The sequence below is a fragment of the Chiloscyllium plagiosum genome, unplaced genomic scaffold (genome assembly GCF_037043375.1).
Source record: "Chiloscyllium plagiosum isolate Xiang-an unplaced genomic scaffold, Cpla_swu_hap1 HiC_scaffold_17, whole genome shotgun sequence".
Taxonomy (NCBI): Eukaryota; Metazoa; Chordata; class Chondrichthyes; order Orectolobiformes; family Hemiscylliidae; genus Chiloscyllium; species Chiloscyllium plagiosum.
In genome coordinates this window covers 58772210-58791656 of record NW_028270155.1, presented here as the reverse complement: position 1 = coordinate 58791656, position 19447 = coordinate 58772210, and the positions used below count along the sequence as shown (strand labels likewise).

The window sequence follows — 19447 nt, the reverse complement described above, 5'->3', positions numbered from 1 at the left end:
CAACACATTTTCCGCTTTTCATAAACTTTGAAGTGAGATAGGGGAAAGGAAATGTTTTTAAATAGGAATGAATCTGTAATCCATCTCGTGAATTATGATGACTTGAGAGTAGCAAAGGAGCATTGATAGTTGACACAAAAAAAGCCTCCACTGACGGAGCGACCCGCACCGGCCACCCTGTCCCTGTGGCGGAGTTTGTCCCCCTGACGCAGCGACCCGCACCGGCCACCCTGTCCCTGTGGCGGAGTTTGTCCCCCTGACGGAGCGACCCGCACCGGCCACCCTGTCCCTGTGGCGGAGTTTGTCCCCCTGACGGAGCGACCCGCACCGGCCACCCTGTCCCTGTGGCGGAGTTTGTCCCCCTGACGGAGCGACCCGCACCGTCCACCCTGTCCGTCTGGTGGAGCTCGTCCCTCTGACGGAGCAGACCGCACTCGAATCTAACAGCTGCTGATTCCAGAACTCGTGGACCGGAATCTGGGACTGGGGGTAAATTATCCAAAAGTCGGTTGGAGTTGGGTAACGGAGCGTAATCGTTTCGCTAAACCCTATTCGAGATCATCGCGCTCTGCCCCTGTTTTTTATTTCCCCACAGTCAAGCCAGGAACCTGCGGTGGCGCCGCTGTTTGCAGCGGGGGACGGTTCTGCGGTGGGACCACTTACTTCCGTTACTGTGGAGAGAGGAGGAGGCCTCCAATAATGGCCTGGAGATCACCAGGTGAGAGAGATACTGGGGGAGGGGGTATCCTGGAGATCACCAGGTGAGAGAGATGCTGGGGGAGGGGGTATCCTGGAGATCACCAGGTGAGAGAGATACTGGGGGAGAGGGGATCCTGGAGATCACCAGGTGAGAGAGATACTGGGGGAGGGGGGATCCTGGAGATCACCAGGTGAGAGATACTGGGGGAGGGGGCATCCTGGAGATCACCAGGTGAGAGATACTGGGGGAGGGGGGATCCTGGAGATCACCAGGTGAGAGATACTGGGGGAGGGGGGATCCTGGATATCACCAGGTGAGAGATACTGGGGGAGGGGGGATCCTGGATATCACCAGGTGAGAGATACTGGGGGAGGGTGGATCCTGGATATCACCAGGTGAGAGATACTGGGGGAGTAGGGATCCTGGAGATCACTAGGTGAGAGATACTGGGGGAGGGGGACCCTGGAGATCACCGGGTGAGAGAAACTGGGGGAGGGGGACCCTGGAGATCACCAGGTGAGAGATACTGGGGGAGGGGGTATCCTGGAGATCACCAGGTGAGAGAGATGCTGGGGGAGGGGGGATCCTGGAGATCACCAGGTGAGAGAGATGCTGGGGGAATCGGGATCCTGGAGATCACCGAGTGAGAGATACTGGGGGAGGGGGATATCCTGGAGATCACCAAGTGAGAGAGATGCTGGGGGAGGGGGGTTCCTGGAGATCACCAGGTGAGAGATACTGGGGGAGGGGGGATCCTGGAGATCACCAGGTGAGAGAGATGCTGGGGGAGGGGGGTTCCTGGAGATCTCCGGGTGAGAGAGATACTGGGGGAGAGGGGATCCTGGAGATCACCAGGTGAGAGAGATACTGGGGGAAGGGGGGTGATCCTGGAGATTACCAGGTGAGAGAGATACTGGGGGAGGGGAATCCTGGAGATCACCAGGTGAGAGTGATACTGGGGGAGGGGGATCCTGGAGATCACCAGGTGAGAGTGATACTGGGGGAGGCGGATCCTGGAGATCACCAGGTGAGAGTGATACTGGGGGAGGGGGATTCTGGAGATCACCAGGTGAGAGATACTGGGGGAGGGGGTATCCTGGAGATCACCAGGTGAGAGTGATGCTGGGGGAGGGGTGTTCCTGGAGATCACCAGGTGAGAGAGATGCTTGGGGAATCGGGATCCTGGAGATCACCGAGTGAGAGATGCTGGGGGAGGGGGGATCCTGGAGATCACCAGGTGAGAGAGATGCTGGGGGAGGGGGTTCCTGGAGATCACCAGGTGAGAGATACTGGGGGAGGGGGAATCCTGGAGATCACCAGGTGAGAGAGATACTGGGGGAGGGGGATCCTGGAGATCACCGGGTGAGAGATACTGGGGGAGGGAGGGATCCTGGAGAGACTGGGGTGAGGGAGTACAGGATCTTGGAGATTACCAGGCAACAGATTGGGGAGGGGGTAAGGTAAGAGGAAGGTTGCAGCTCACCAGGTGACAGACTTGGGGATTGGAGGGTGCACAATAACAGAAATTGCAGGGAATCCCCAGCAGATCTGGCAGCATCCAGGGAGAGAAATTAAAGTTAACACCTCAGGTCCAGTGAGAAGTCAGGGAACCATAAACCGGTGAGTCTGATGTCACCAGTCGGTAAGTTGGTGGAAGGGATTCTGAGGGGCAGGATTTACATGTATTTGGAAAGCCAAGGACTAATTGTGGATTGTCAACTTGGCTTTGTGCGTGAGAAATTGTGTCTCACCAACCTGATTTGAGTTTTTTGAAGAAGTGGCAAGGTTTATGAAAGTAGGCCGCTGGACATTGTGTGGACTTCAGCAAGACATTTCACAAAGTTCCATATGGTAAAGTGGTTAGCAAGGTAAGCATGGAACACATGAAGAGTTAGCCAATGGGATTCAATATTGGCTTATAGGTAGTAGACAGAGGGGGTACGTGGAGGATTGTTTTTCGAACTGGAGGGGCCTGTAACCAACGGTGTGCCTCAAGGATCGGTGCTAGGTTCACTGCTTTTCGTCATTTATCTAAATGATTTGGATGTGATTATAGGAGGAATGGTTGCTAAGTTTGCAGCAGACACTAAAATTGGTGGTGCAGTAGGCAGTAAAGAAGGTTATCTCAATGGGACATTGATCAGATGGACCGATGGAATGAGAAGTGGCAGACAGAGTTTAACTTAGATAAATGTTAGATGTTACGTTTTGGTAAGGCAAATCAGGAGATCTTAGGATGCAGGTCAATAGTTCCTTGAAAGTGGAGTCACAGGTAGACAGAATAGTGAAAAAGACACTTGGTAAGCTTGCTTTTATTAGTCAGTGCATTGAGTTTGGAGTTGAAATGTCATGTTGCATCTGTACAGGACATTGGTTAGGCCACTTTTGGAATACAGTGTTCAATTCTGGTCTCCCTGTTATAGGGAAGATGATGTGGAACTTGAAAGCGTGCAGAAAATATTTACAAGGATGTTGCCAGGGTTGGAGTGTTTGAGTTATAAGGAGAGTTAGAAGCTCTTTTCTCTGGAGCTTTGGAGTCTGCGGGTTGACCTTATAGAGGTTTATAAAATCATGAAGGGGCATAGACACAATTACAACAATTAAACGTTGTTTAGAGGGATATGCCGATCTATGTTCTAAATCAATCCACTCCCATTTGTTCTAATCCCTTCCTGTTCATATACCCATCCAGATGCCTTTTAAATGTAATTGTGCCTGCCTCCACCACTTCCTCTGGCAGCTCATTCCATATATGCACTACCCTCTGTGTGAAATAGTTGCCCCTTAGGTCCCTTTACACAAAGATGTTGCTCGGATTGAAGGGTTTGAGTGAAAGGGAGAACCTGAATAGACTGTTTTTTTTTCCCTGGAGTGTTGAAGGCTGAGTCATGACCTTATAGAGATTTATATAATCATGAGGGACATGGATAGGGGGAACGGCCAAGGTCTTTTTCGTAGGGTAGGGGAGTCTTAAACTAGAGGTCATAGTTTAAGGTGAGAGAGGCTTTTTGCTGTTACACTTATCAAATGTGACATAGAAGTACCCAGTTAGCTATGGTGAATTCACAGTTTAGGTGTGTTTCCAGCAGCATCCAGTCAATTTTTATATGCTGGTGAAAATAACTCCCTTTAGAGTATTTGGTAACACATTAACATAGAATCTTGGTCATAGGGCAAAATAGAGTTGTGTTGGAGTGATGTATTTTGAACTTGAGTCATGGGAGGGGAAAGGGAAAGCAACAGGGAGTATAGAGTCAAGTAGAAAGGTTAGCAGGTTAGCATGTGTGCAGGGTTTAAGTTCAAGGCAGACTAGGAATGAAGCAAAAAGGAAGAATAACTTAGCACATACTACTAGAGGTGATGGAAATCATGAGGATAAGAAAATTAGCATTATGATGCTTTACCTGAATGCTCGTAGTATTCATAACAAAGTATTTGAGTTAATAGCACAAATCATCGTGAATGATTATGATGGCGTAGGCATCACAGAGACGTGGTTGCAGGGGGTTCAGGACTGGCAGTTAAACATCCAAGGATTTACAAAAGACAGGGAGGTGGGCAGAAGGGGGCGGGGTTGCCTTGTTAGCTAAGAATGAAATTAAGGCTGGAAATGTGTTGCTGGAAAAGCGCAGCAGGTCAGGCAGCATCCAGGGAACAGTAGAATCGACGTTTCGGGCATAAGCCCTTCTTCTACAAAGATTTCAGTGAGTCCCTCTCTCACTGCACCCCCCAAGTCATTCTCCTGTTCCCTGGATGCTGCCTGACCTGCTGCGCTTTTCCAGCAACACATTTCCAGCTCTGATCTCCAGCATCTGCAGACCTCACTTTCTCCTCAAAGAATGAAATTAAACCTATGGCACTGAATGACATAGGGTCAGATGATGTGGAGTCTTTGTGGGTGGAGTTGAACCACAAAGGCATAAAAACCATAATGGGAGTTATGTACAGACCTCCCAGCAGTAATTAGGACCAGGAGCACAAGATGTACCAGGAAATAAATAGGGCATATCAAAAAGGCACGGTCACGGTAATCATGGGGGACTTCAATATGCAAATGGGTGAATAACATTGCCGGTGGATCCAAAGAAAAGGAATTCATGGAATGCTGACAGGATGGCTTTTTGGAACAGCTTGTGATGGAGCCCACAAGGGAGCAGGTTATTCTGGACTTAGTGCTATGTAATGAGCCAGACTTTATTAGATTACTTACAGCATGGAAACAGGCCCTTCGGCCCAACAAGTCCACACCGACCTGCCGAAGCATATACCACCCAGACCCATATTCCTACATTTACTCCTTCACCTAACACTACAGGCAATTTAGCACAGCCAATTCTCCTAACCTGCACATTTTTGGATTGTGAGAGGAAACCGGAGCACCCGGAGGAAACCCACACAGACACAGGGAGAATGTGCAATCTCCACACAGAGAATCGCCTGAGGCGGGAATTGAACCCGGGTCTCTGGCGCTGTGAGGCAGCAGTGCTAACCACTGTGCCACCGTGCCGCCCACTTTATAAAAGATCTTAAAGTAAGGGAACACTTCAGAGGCAGCGATTATAATATGGTAGAGTTCACTCTGCAGTTTGAAAAGAGAAGGCAAAATCCGATGTAATGGTGTTACAGTTAAATAAAGATCATTACAGGGGCATGAGAGAGGAACTGACGAAAATCGACTGGAAGCAGAGCCTATTGGGGAAGACAGTAGAGCAACAATGGCAGGAGTTTCTGGGTGTGATTGAGGACACAGTACAGAGGTTCATCCCAAAGAAAAAAAAGATTATCTGGGGGAGTGTGGTGGGGTGTGTATTCGACATCCTTGGCTGACAAAGGAAGTCAGGAAATGTGTTACAGAAAAAGAGAGAGCCTATGAAGTGGCCAAGAGCACTAGGAAATCAGAAGATTGGGAAGACTACAAAAACAAACAGAGGATATTAAAGAGAGAAATAAGGAAGGAGAGGATCAAAATGAAGGTAAGCTAGCCAATAATATTAGAAATGACAATAAAAGTTTCTTTCAATACATAAGAAACAAACGAGAGGCAGAAGTAGAAATTGGGCGGCTCCAAATTGATGCAGGAAGGCTAGTAATGAGAGATAAGGAAATAGTTGAAGAGCTTAATAAATACTTTGTGTCAGTCTTCACAATGGAAGACATGAGTAATATCCCAACAATTAAGGAGAGTCAAGGTGTAGAGTTGAGTATGGTAACCATTACAAAAGAGAAAGCGGTAGAAAAGCTAAAAAGTCTAAAAATTGATAAATCTCCTGGCCCTGATGGACTACATCTTAGAGTTCTGAGGGAAGTCGCTGATGAAATAGCGGAGGCATTGGTTGTAATCTTTCAAAAATCACTGGAGTCAGGTAAAGTCCCAAGTGATTGGAAAATCGCTGTTGTAACCCCTTGTTCAAGAAAGGATCAAGAGAAAAGATGGAAAATTATAGACCGATTAGCCTAACCTCAGTTGTTGGTAAAATTCTAGAATCCATCGTTAAGGATGAGATTTCTAAATTCTTGGAAGTGTAGGGTCAGATTAGAACAAGTCAGCAAGGATTTATTAAGGGGAGGTCATGCCTGACAAACCTATGAGAGTTCTTTGAAGAGGTTACAAATAGGTTAGACCAGGGAAACCCAGTGGATGTTATCTACCTAGACTTCCAAAAGGTATTTGATAAGGTGCCTCATTGGAGGCTGCTGAGTACAGTGAGGGCCCATGGTGTTCGAGGTGAGCTACTGGCATGGATTAAGGATTGGCTGTCTGACAGAAGGCAGAGAGTTGGGATAAAAGGTTCTTTTTCAGAATGGCAGCGAGTGACAAGCGGTGTCCCACAGGGTTCAGTGTTGGGGCTGCAGCTGTTCACTTTATATATTAATGATCTGGATGAAGGGACTGGGGGCATTCTAGTAAAGTTCGCCGATGATATGAAGTTAGGCAGACAGGCAGGTAGTTCTGAGGAGGTGGGGAGGCTGCAGAAAGATTTAGACAGTTTAGGAAAGTGGTCCAAGGAATGGCTGAAATTCAACGTGAGCAAATGTGAGGTCTTGCACTTTGGAAAAAAAAATACAAGTATGGACTATTTTCTAAACGGTGACAAATTTCATAAAGCCAAAGTACAAAGGAATCTGGGCGTGCTAGTCCAGGATTCTCTAAAGGTTGACTTGCAGGTTGAGTCCTTGATTAAGAAAGCAAATAAAACGTTGTCATTTATCTCAAGACAGTTGGAATGTAAAAGCAACGATGTGCGACTGAGACTTTATAAAGCTCTAATTAGGCCCCATTTAGAATACTCTGTCCAATTCTGGGCCCCACACCTCAGGAAGGACATACCGGTACTGGATGTGTCCAGGGAGATTCACACGGATGATCCCTTGCATGGTAGGCCTAACATTCGATGAACGCCAAAGTACAAAGGAATCTGGGCGTGCTAGTCCAGGATTCTCTAAAGGTTGACTTGCAGGTTGAGTCCTTGGTTAAGAAAGCAAATTAAATGTTGTCATTTATGTCAAGATCCCTTGCATGGTAGGCCTAACATACGATGAACGGCTGAGAATCCTGGGATTGTATTTGTTAAGAGTTTAGAAAATTGAGGGACGATCTTATAGAAACTTACAAGATAATGCATGGCTTAGAAAGGGTGGACACTGGGAATTTGTTTCCATTAGGTAGGGATACTAGGACCTGTGGGCACAGCCTTAGAATTAGAGGGGGTCAATTTAGAACGGAAATGAGACATTTCTTCAGCCAGAGAGTGGTGGGCCTGTGGAATTCTTTGCCACGGAGCTCAGTGAAGACCAGGACATTAAATGTCTTCAAGACAGAGATTGATAAATTCTTGATCTTGCAAGGAATTAAGGGCTGCGGGGAGAGTTGCGGGTAAGTGGCGTTGAAATGCCCGTCAGCCATGATTGAAGGTCAGAGTGGACTCGATGGGCCAAATGATCTTACTTCCACTCCTGTGTCTTATGATCTTATCAGCCAGAGAATGAAGAGACTTGGTCTGGTGAAATGTTCTTGTTAATGCTGGTGGTAGTATCTTCATTTACAAATGCACATGTAGCTCGCTTGTTGAAGCCATTTACGCTGTCCAGTATTTCACAAGTGTTGCAACAATATTTGTTATTCCACTCAGCAGTTATTTCAGCTGGCGCTGCTTTCAATCGCAACTATGCCAATTCACTCCATCCACAAACAGGAATTTGTCTTGACACATTATCAACATTTATATAGTTTTCTGGGTATGGCTCCTCCTGTCTGCATGAACTTTTCCATCATGGCACATTGAAGCTCCTAATATACATGCTTTGCTGCTTTTCTAAAACCAGCGCTGCTGGTACCAATAATGTGGCCAAAGTGAATAACGAAGACTTGCATCAAGGTTTCAGGGAGCTAGGCAGTTGATTAAAAAGCAAGGCCTCAATGCTTGTAATCTCTGGCTTACTCCCAGTGCCACATGCTAGCAAGTTTAGAAACAGGAAAATAGGACAGATGAATGCGTGGCTCAAGAGTTGATGCAAGAAGGAGGGTTTTAGATTTGTGGATCACTGGGACTATTTTTGAGGAAGGTGGAACTTGTGACAAAGGGCATGGTCTACACCTGAACCACACTGGGACCAATATCCTTGCAGGTAGATTTGCTCGTACTGTTGAGAAAAGTTTAAACTCATCTGGCAGGAGGAGGTGACACAATATTGATGAAACAGAGACATATCATGCTACAGCAAAGGAAGCAAGTCACAATGAGTTCAGCTATATTGAGTGTCAAGTGAGTGAGGCAAGGCTGGATGCTCTTTAATGCCACAAGTCTAATAGGTAAGCCTGATGAGTTAATGGCATGGATTAAGATATGGAAGTATGATATTGTAGTCATCACAGAAGCTTGGCTGAGAGAAAGACTGGACTGGTATCTCAATATTGTGGGGTGTAGGATCTTTAGACAAGATAGAAGAGGGTGTAAAAAGTGTGGTGATATAGCACTATTAAATAAGGAGTTGATTACCGTAATAAGGAGACATAATATCTTGGAAAGGTCCTCAAACAAGGTCTTGTGGGTAGAACTTGGTAATGTTAAGGGGACAGCTACTTTACTGGGAGTGTATTATAGGCATCCAAAGAGTCTACAGGAAATATAGGAGCAAATACCTCACGGGTATCCAACTTGGCTATCATCCTATCGGAAGGATGTTGTGAAACTTGAAGGGGTTCAGAAAAGATTTAGAGGAATGTTGCCAGGGTTGGAGGGTTTGAGCTCTCGGGAAAGCCTGAATAGGCTGGGGCTGTTTTCCCTGGAGTGTCAGAGGCTGAGGGGTGACCTTATAGAGGTTTATAAAATCATATGGGGCATGGATAGGGTAAATAGGCAAGGACTTTTCCCTGGATGGGTAAGTTTAGAGCTAGAGGGCATAGGTTGTAGGGACAGAGGGAAAAGATTTAAAAGAGACGAAAGGGGCAACTTCTTCACACACACTGTGTGTGTGTGTGTGTGTGTGTTCAGAATGAGCTGCCAGAAGAAGTGGTGGAGGCAGGTACAATTGCAACATTTACAAGGTATCTGGATGGGGGTATGAATAGGAAGGATATGGGCCAAGTGCTGGCAAATGGGACTAGATGAATTTAGAATATCTGGTCAGCATGGAGAAGTTGGACAAAAGGTCTGTTTCCGTGCTGTATATCTCTCTTGAATCTGTGAAATATGTAGGTAGTTCACAGAGGTGTGTAAGAGTAAAAATCAGGTAATTATACAAGAGCATTTCAACTTTCCTAAAATAAATTGGGATAGTCATGGTGTTAAGTGTTTAGAGGGGACACATTTCTTGAAATGTATCGAGGGTAGATTTTAATATCAATACATGGAAGGCCCAACAAGGTACGGCACAGTGCTAGATCTGGTTCTGGTGAAAGAAGCCAGGCAAGTGTTCGATGTTGCAGTGGAGCAACCTTTTAGTAATAGTGATCACAACACAGATGGTTTAAATTTGGTCTGGATGAGGAAAAAGATGCCCTGCAAACTGGCTTAGGATTGGGGAAGGCAGATTTTATTTAAATAAAGTGGAATCCGGCCGGCCACAGTAGACTGGGCACAGCTCCTTGTGGATAGGTCTACAGCAGAGCAGTCGGGTGTCATTTGAAAAAGAGCTGGGAAGAGTACAGGTCCAATATGTACACGTTAGATGGAAATGTAGAAGCAGTAAGTTCAGATAATCCTGGATGTCATGGACAATTCAGGACTGGATAAGGAAGAAGAGAAGGACTTTTAGCAAGTCCAAAAGGAACAATTCAGCTATGGCACTAGAGGAATACAGCAAGTGCAGAATACGGGAACTTAAAGCAATTTGAAGACCAAAAAGGGGTCTTGAAAAAGGATTTGCAAACAGGATTAGGGAGAATCCAAAGATATTTTACAAATATTTTAAAGGGAAAGAGTAGGACCCACTGAGGACCAAGGGGCCACCTATGTGTGAAGCCGCAGAATATTGGAAGTGTGTTGAATGAATACTTCTCTTTGGTCTTCACTCAGGAAAGGGAGGAAATAGGTATGGAATTCAGGAAAAGAGACTGTAAGGATCATGCACAGTTTGACACAGGAAATGGGGAGGTCTTGGAAGATCTGTTGGGCTTAAACACAGACAAATCCCCTGACCTGGGTGAATTGCTTCCCAGGCTGCTGTAGGAGGCGAAATAGGAAATTGCAGAGGCTCTGACACAAGCTTTCAATTCCTCTCTAGTGGTTCCACCTTTTAAGGAGAGTGCTAGAGATGAATGAGGAAATTAGAGGCCGGTGAGTCTCATGTCTGAGTAGGGAAACTATTGAAGAAAATTCTGAAGGAGTTGGAAAGGCATGGGTTAATTAAGTGCAGTCAGCATGGTTTTGTCAGAGGGAGGTCGTGCCTAACAAATTTGTTGGAAAGTTTTGAAAATGTGATTGTGTGTGGATGAGGAAAGTTCAGTTGATGTAGTTTATATGGATTTTTGCAAAGCTTTTGACAAAGACCCACATGGGAGACTGATTGAGAAGATTAAAGTGCATGGCCCTAAGGTAAACTTAGCAAGATGTATCAGAAATTGGCTTAGTAATAGGATACAAGGGGTAGTGGTAGAAGGCTGTTTGAGTGACTCGAGGTCGGTGTACCACAAAGATCATAACTGGGACCCTTATTGTTTGTTATACCTAAATGATATAGATGAAAATGTGGGGGTAACGTTTAGCAAATTTGCAAATGACACCAAGATTGGTAGATTGGTTAATAGCAAAGAAGATGGTTGTAGGTTACAGGAAATTGCCGATGGGTTAGTCAGATGGGCAGAGCAGTGGCAGATGGTATTTAACCCTGATAAGTGTGAGGTGATGCATTTTGGAAGAAGAAACAAAATGAGGGAGTATTTAATGAATGACAGGACACTGGGTAGCTTAGAGGAATGGAGGGATCTTGGCGTAATTATTCACAGATCCCTGAAGTCAGCAGAGCATGTGAATAGGATAGTTAACAAGGCATATGGGGCACATGCTTCCAGCAGTTGTGACATAGAATATAAGACAAGGAGGCAGTATTGGAGTTATACAGAACATTAATCAGTCCACAATTAGAGTACTGTGTGCTGTTCTGGTCACCTCAATACAGGAAGGATGTGATACTAGAGTGGGTACAAAGGAGGTTTATCAGGATGTTGTCTGGGTTGGAGAAATTGAGCTATAAGGAGAGACTAGATAGGCTTGGATTGTTTTCTTTAGAGCAGGGAAGACGGGGGGGGACATGATTGAGGTGTATTAGGTTACGAGGGGTATAGACAAGATGAATAGTGAGCAGCTATTCTCCTTGGTTGAGGGGTCAATCAGGAAAGGGCATAGTTTTAGGGTAAGGCGCAGGAAGTTCAGCAGGGATTTGGGGAAAAGCTTTTTCATTCACTGGATGGTGGAGTCTAGAATGCACTGCCTGATAGCGGTGGCTGGAAATCATACAGCCTTTTTAAAAAAAATATTTGGATGACCACTTCAAAATAACATTCAAGGGTATGGGCCATGTGTAGGAAATTGGGATTAGTATTAGTTATGTCCGTGCAGACTCGATGGGCCAAAGGGCCTTTTCTGCACTGTCAGAATGTATGAGCTGACTGGACACAAAATTAAGATTGAATCTTCCTGCTGTGTGTGTCACCATTCCACATTATGCAGTGAATTGGGCAACATTCTACTCATGTATCAGGACATGGTTGCCAATTTTTGATTTGTTTCTTATCTGAGGGGACTTGGTGCCTGTGAGGTTTATACCACCATACTTCAATTTCTGCCTTCACACATTAACAAATGAATAATTGAACGTAATTATATATAGAAAATAAGAGATTGGCTTACTTTTCTACCTTTGTTTCGATCAGTTCTTTTCGGTACTGGAGATCGAATGGTAGAAATGGAGGATTCAGAGGATGACAATCTTGCTACATCTGGGTAAGTGAGCTTCTGTAGTAGGGTGACTGCCAACATTCACAGTCAAAAATGTAAGCCACACAGTTGGAGTATTTCATAAAGAGTGGTCACTGGTGCGTTAATCTAACTGTGTGTATGCTGCATGCCATACCTTCAGATCACGCAAAGAGTGCACACACTGTGAAGGAAGACTATTTCAGTCCAAATCAGACAGAAAACAACAAAGTCTCAAAGTTTGCCCTTCTGGATATTCTGAGGAAATCATTTCAGCTGAGAGTCCTTGTAATCCAGGACTCGTAGTTGAAGGCTGGGGCTGATGAAGCAGAACTTCCCTTCTCTGGTGATACCTGTAGACTAGCTCTCCTCAGCCTTGACACTTTGTTCTGTTTATCCCACTGTCGCAGCACGTGGAGAGGGACCCTTCCTGGAGCTGAGATGCAGTATTCAGAGGCCAAGACTGCTGCACTTGACCCACTCCAACGTGCTGCCCAACGTCCTCACCGCCTCTTCATCCAGGTTCCAATTATGCACTAGCAGTCCCATCTACATCCTCCCGCCTCCATATGGGCCTCTGGCCCAGGCAGTGAGATGGTGGCAGAGACCTACTCTGCAGATACCACCAAAGCGAAAAAGCTCTGCTTGTGAGCTTCAGCTTCCGCTTCCACCTTGCCCTCAGCCTCATCTCCAAACTTCTTCTCATCCTCAACCAGCGGAAAATGGAGTTACTTCCCAAGTGGCATCAGCAGCACATCCTGTGACCTCATTGGGGCTGTCTGTGGTTGCGAGAATAGTGACATCAAAGCTCATGTACTGACATTTGATGCGGCCTGTCACAATCTGCATATACACAAAACAAATCCAAAGAACTGCAGATGCTGGAAATCAGAAATTGCTGGAAAACTCCCTGCAGGAGAAGGGTCACTGGACCCAAGATGTTAACTCTGCTGCCAGATCTGCTGAGTTTTTCTGATTTTGTTTCTGTACATACACATTTCAGTTATTGGTTATCACTCTGTATCTAACTATGTGATTCAAATAATGGCAGGTTGTTGGACAAGATTTTGAGAACTGGCACAATTGAGAATTGTGATCCATTTCAAAGTATTATATAGTAATTCATATTTCCATACATGCATAAATAATTTACTCTGATCATTCTCCTCAGTAACTTTAGTATTGTTCACTGAGTAAGACTTCGTATTAGGTGCCTCAATGTTGTATCTTTTAAATACTGGTAAACAATAATACAACAAAGAAACTCAAACTTTAAATTCATCAATGCAGACATACAAGAGTTTCATTTAATTCTTCAATAACCTCATAACAGGTAGGAAACAGCAAAAATATTTTTTTCAATGACAAGTTTACAAAATCTCGTTGTAACATGTTATCGCTTGATGTTCTCCTTTGACCTTACAAGCATAAAAATAATCATTTTTAAAAATATTTTCTAGTAGAATGTCTTTTGGAACTTAACATGAATAATACATTCAGACTTTCCTTCATATGAACCGATCATGTTAAAAATGTGAAAAAGAGCGCAGTGATGCATGTTATTCCAATATGGAAGATATTAAGTAGTGGTCATTAGGTGAGAATCAGTGTCCTTCTGCTTTCAAACAACTTTCTTCATCTCAGGTTTTAAAATGATCACCATCTCATTTTAAATACCTTATCAGCTTGTGTGTATAATATTGATAATAGAAAATTGATATTTGTTATGATGTTCAGGACAACCTGCAAAAATTTGAATGAGCAAAATTTTAATCATACTTCATTGCAATTATCTGAATGACTTATTGAAAAACTGTAGAAGAGAAATGAACAGGAACATCCTGGACTTCACTTTCATTTTCAGCAAACCTCCAGTTGAATACAGTTATCAGAGGCGATGACCAATATAACATGGTTTTAATCAACAAGGTAAAAACAATGACTGCAGATGCTGGAAACCAGATTCTGGATCAATGGTGCTGGAAGAGCACAGCAGTTCAGGGAGCATCGAGGAGCTTCAGCCTCGGATGCTGCCTGAACTGCTGTGCTCTTCCAGCACCATTGATCCAGAATAACATGTTTTTTTTTTGTTTTATATCTTGCCATTCCTTTGTGACACATCCACATATTTTCTGAGGATTATTGGCTATCGTCTGATCACATTGTTTTCTGAGTAGATTGTTTGTTTCAACAAGGAATTATTTCAACCGTTTCTTAATTTATTGAGAAATTTGTTCTTAAATAGATACCAATATGTGACAATTTTGATGAAAATTACAGTCATCACAAATAGTGGACATCAAAGCTATATTCTATGTTATATCTCATATATGTATATCAAATGTTAAAACAATCTCTAAACCTAACCACTAAAACCTCTGTTGGAAAATATTTGTATATTAGCAGAAAGATTAATTAAAATGGTACTTTTTAAAGGGCATCCAAGAACAGATACTCCTCAGGGTATATATAAACAAGGCTTTTAAGGTAGAAGGGCATGTTGGGAAGGCTGTTAAAAAGGAATATTGAATCCTATTTGTAAACAGGTGCAGAGTACAGAAGCAAAGGAGAGAGGTGAGAGATTGTAGCTAAGCAATGGAGTTTGTAGCAGGGGTTGAAGGTAATGACTTAAGATACAGAATATTTAGTTGGAGGCAATTTCTGATCATTTATTATTGCATTCTGAATAAGGCAATTAGTAATTCAGCAACAGGGGCGTAATCCTGAACAGAGGTGATAGTGAGGCAAAACTGGGTGTCGTCAACATACGTGTGTAACTAAAAGTTTCAAATAATGCTGGCAGTGGGTGCTATATAATGAGAATCAGAAAGGAGCCTCTATAAATCAACAGCCTCAAGGATCTCAAATTTCATACTGCGATCAGGCACTGCCAGGAAATGTCTTTCACATTGACAGATGCAACTTTTAATCATAGAATTCCTACGGTGTGGGAAGGGGCCACATGTCTTTCTCAAAATAAAGATGTTTGAATCGCTCCCCATTTCTTGAAATTAGGAAAACATCATAACTAATAATTTGTGGGTGGCATGGTGGCTCAGTGATTAGCACTGCTGCCTCACAGCACCAGGGTTCCAGGTTTGATTCCAGCCTCGGGTGACTGTCTGTGTGGAGTTTGCATGTTCTCCCTGTGTCTGCATGGGTTTCCTCCAGGTGCTCCGGTTTCCTCCCACAGTCCAAAGATGTGCAGGTCAGGTGAATTGGCCATGCTAAATTGCCCATAGTGTTAGGTGCATTCGTCAGAGGGAAATGGGTCTGGGTGTGTTACTCTTGGAGGGTCGGTGTGGACTTGTTTGGCCAAAGGGCCTGTTTCCACACTGTACAGAATCTAATCTAATCTAATTAATGTCATGAATGACTTATTAAAAAAAGTTAATATCTATTTTCATCTGTTTTCCTATCCAGTTCATCTGCTATTGATGCTGAGTTTGATACAGTCATTGGACACATAGAAGATATTATTATGGGTAGGTGAAAACAATATTAGAAAATTAATTTAAACTTTAGTATTTACTTCTCTTTCGCATTTTGTAGATGCTGGCAGATCCACAGCTGTTTATTTGTCCTCCTGAACATCAAGGGATTTTTCACTTTGTGCTTTACCCCTTTAAAGCCACATTTCCTTTTTTGCCATTACGTCATATTCCACATGGTTATTTATGTTTATAGCTCACCAACGTTATTCACTTTACTTCCTGTGTTCACGTGCCATATATACTCAGGGTAAAAGTTGAATTTTGAGACCAATTCTTTCCACAAAATTAATAGTTCAACTGTCATGTGGCTAGTGTTTTAGAGGGAATTGCTTTTAACACAAATGTACCTGGCTAGTACAGCTAACATAGCTCTCAAAAGAACACATAAAAAGGAAAGTCAGACAGGTGAAGAGAGTACTTGAGAGTAGCATGGCCATCAGTGTGAAAGGGAATCAAAAACTCTTCTGCCGACATGGAAATTATGAGCGAGTAGCAACAGTTTGTGTGAGTCTTATTGATAAAGAGGATGATGTATGCTTAAAGTCGCAGGGCAAAGCTAGAACACTTTACTACTAATGTTGCTATTTACTGAGGAAGAAGAGACTGATGAATCACTGATAGAAACAGACATGGTGGAGGTCATGGATAGGGTGAGAATTGAGAGGCAAAAGTAACGGAAGAGCTGGCTATCTTAGAGTGGCCACATTGCCTGCTCTCATTTCTTGTATCTCAGTTTGCCAATGGAAGTACTTGCCACAATGATACAATCTTGTGTAGATACAAGGGGAGGTGCTGGAGCACATTGTCCAATAGGCAGCCCGTTAAGGGATTCTATCGGTATAGCCTTTGAGGTTCCAAATACAAAAAGTACAAGTGGAAGTAAATGCAAAAGGCGCTGGAAAAACTCAGGTCTGGTAGCATCTAAGGTGGGAGAATCAGAACAGGAGGGTAAAGGGGTGGCGGAGGAGTAGGGTAGGAGAGAAGGGAGCAAAGGGAAAAAGGGGAGACAAGGTAGAGAGGATGGTGGAGGTAGGAAGGGAGGGGGAAGTGGGGTTGGGCAGTGGAGGAATGTTGAAAAGATGAGGTGCAAGTGAAGGAGTGGTAGAGGGGAAGGGAGGGTAGGGAGATGGGAAGGGGAAGAGAGGAGGAGTGAAATGAGGGCGAGGAGGGTACAGAGGGCAAAGAGAAGGCGAGATGTCAAGGAAAGGGATGAAGTAGAGGTGAGAGTCAGTAATAGGTGAGGGAGGGAATGTAAGGAGAATGTGCACGAAAGAGGGAGCATGCACGGTGAGGAAGAACAAGAATGAGAGAAGAGAGGTAGAGCATGCAAGGGAGGGAGAGAAAACATGAGGCTGGGAGAATGAAAGAAGGAGGCTATAGGATGTGAGGGAAGGAGAGAGCATGAGAGATAAGAAAAGGGGTTGTGCAAGACTAAGGGAGGGAGATCATGAGCAAGGTTGAGAGGGAGGGGTGGGAGGAAGGGAGAAGGTGTGTAAGAGAGGGAGTGTGTGAGGCAGAGAGAGAGAGAGGGAGAATCTGTGATTGAAGGAAAGGTTGGGATGTCAAGAGGAAGGTCAAAGGTGTGAATAAAGGGAAGAGAGCATGGTGTGGGCATTAGATAGTGAGAAGGAAGGAATGGGTACATGTGGGAAGGAGAGAGACAGCCAGCCAATGTGGGAGTGTGTGTGCAGCCATACGGGATATGTTAGCCTGGGAGTGAGAGGAGCTTTGAATGACTGGGAGAGAGCTATTGAAAGGGAGGGAGGAAAAGATTCCGCAAACAGCAGTGGGAGAAGAATCATGCATGCAACAGTATGTGAGGCGCTAACCCTTCCAAAAAACTATTGGTAAAGCTGGCTGAAGGGGAAGGGAAACTTGTCTGAAATGTAACCAGCTTCCTAGCATCACTTTCCTATGAATTCAGCTGAAGCCAGCTTAAGAGTGTGCGTGAATCATCAGTGAGGCATGGTCAGTGTTTGTTAAACCCAGCTCCTTAACTCTGCCACAATTACCTCCCCTTTCCGTGGGGATCAGATCTTTGGACCTGGTTTTTCTCTTTCTAGCTTGGTGTTTTAACCAAAAAGATTTTTTGAAATGGTTCCATTAATTAGCTGCACAGGTTGACATGTTTTGCTGGCAGTTTATTGAGTACTCACCTAAATTATCAACTTATTGCTTTGGAATTGTTATGCCAAGCTTTGTTTTTCTGAAATTTGCTCAAATGAGAAAAAGAATTGAAATGTACACGTAGGTCTGACAACGTTGTTAGAGGCTTAGAGCAAAGCAAGTGAGAAATCCTTATTCATTGAAGGGTGTAAAGGCAGGTCCAAACAATACAGATTGTTTAATTCAACATAAGATTTTATAAATAACAATCAGAAAAACATTTAAAAAGGCTTGGAGAGTCTCCAGTTATTTAAGGGGAACAGGCATAATTTTACAAAAGCCAGATTGTGCTTGACTAATCTTTTTTTTCTCTCGAAAGTAACAGAGAGGATGTTAAAGGAATGCAATGAATGTGTTTAGATGGATTTTTTGAAAGTATTTGGCAAAGAAACTGGTAAATAAAGTTGACTTATGAAATACAGTATTGAATTTAAAGTCAGCTTGAATAAGGCAAAAAATTGGCTTAATACAGAAAACAGCAAGTCATACCAAAAGGTTACTTTTCAGACTGGAGGATTGTTAACACTGGTGCTCCTCAAGCGTCAGTTCCTAGGACCACAGCTGTTTTGATGTATATAAATTTCTTGGATGTTCGAATATAGCATAAAATTTCAACATTTGCCATTAGTACCAAAATTGGATGGGTGGCAAACAGTTACTGCGAACAGAAGTAGAGAGGTTCTGCTGAACCTTTATAAATGTCTGGTTAGGCCACAGCTACAGTATTGTGTCCTGATTGGGTCAGTAAAGTTTAGAAAAGTTTTGAGGATGTAGAGATGATTTGCCAAAATAATTCTAGGATTGACAGCTTTTAGTGAGAAGGTAAAATTGGGGAAGCTGGAGTTGTTTTCCTTGGAGCAAAAGAGATGGAGAGGAGATTTTTTAATACAGTAGATAAGGATAAACTGTCTCCATTAGCTAATGGCTCAAGGACTAGGAAACACTGATGTAAGTATTTAGGTAGTGGGGGATATGAAAAAGTACTTATTTACACACGAGCAACAAGGATCTGAAATTCCTGTTGCAAGGGCAGGCTGAAATAGTGATGTTCAATGGTTTCAAAAAGAAATTGAATGGGCATATGCAAGTCATACATTTGCAGGACTTTGAGGATTGAGCAGGGCAATAGAAAGATGACCTGGACTTAATTCTGGAATGGCCTCCTGCTGTTCCGTAAATGACTGACTGACTCCATGGCTGCAAGATCTGATACATTATATCTATATTTACATCACTATATCTTTGTTTAGCATCAATGTAATGCAATTAGCCATCTAATACTATTAGCAATCAGAGCTTACACTTAATGCTGCAGAATGTGATCTTTCAATCCCTTTATTTTAGATGAAGAATTTCAACAGTTACAGAGAAACTTTATGGATAAATACTACTTAGAATTTGAGAACACTGAAGAAAACAAGCTTATTTACACTTCAATTTTCCAAGAATATGTGAGTTTCTGCCTTTCAATGTCTTTTTGTATCTCTCTGACAATCTAAGAAGTTTCAAAATATGTGTACCAGCAGATTATATCTAGTTTCCTGAAATGTTCAAATAAACATGAAACATTCTGTACTAATGGTAGTATAATTTTTATGTGAAAGCCATTATAAAGACAGGAAAGTAAGAGAAACTGGAAGTTTTAAAGGATTTTTATATAGCTCCATGGGAGG

The 19447-nt window shown here is 43.5% G+C and overlaps 1 protein-coding gene across 4 annotated transcripts in view; it reads left to right on the top strand.

Moving 5' to 3' along the window:
- Positions 1-442: 442 nt before the first annotated feature.
- Positions 443-19447, top strand: part of arl2bp (ARF like GTPase 2 binding protein) — a 29641-nt gene continuing 10636 nt past the window's right edge. The window contains exons 1-4 of one of the 4 annotated variants that reach the window (XM_087995965.1): positions 443-718; positions 12072-12141; positions 15538-15599; positions 19119-19225. In XM_087995965.1, the coding sequence (XP_087852091.1) occupies positions 700-718; positions 12072-12141; positions 15538-15599; positions 19119-19225 (258 nt within the window). In that variant the 5' untranslated portion in view covers positions 443-699. Of the gene's footprint in view, positions 719-5095; positions 5674-12071; positions 12142-13978; positions 14044-15537; positions 15600-19118; positions 19226-19447 lie in introns of those variants that run through there. The other 3 variants (XM_043707137.2, XM_087995966.1, XM_087995967.1) reach the window with 3 other exon arrangements.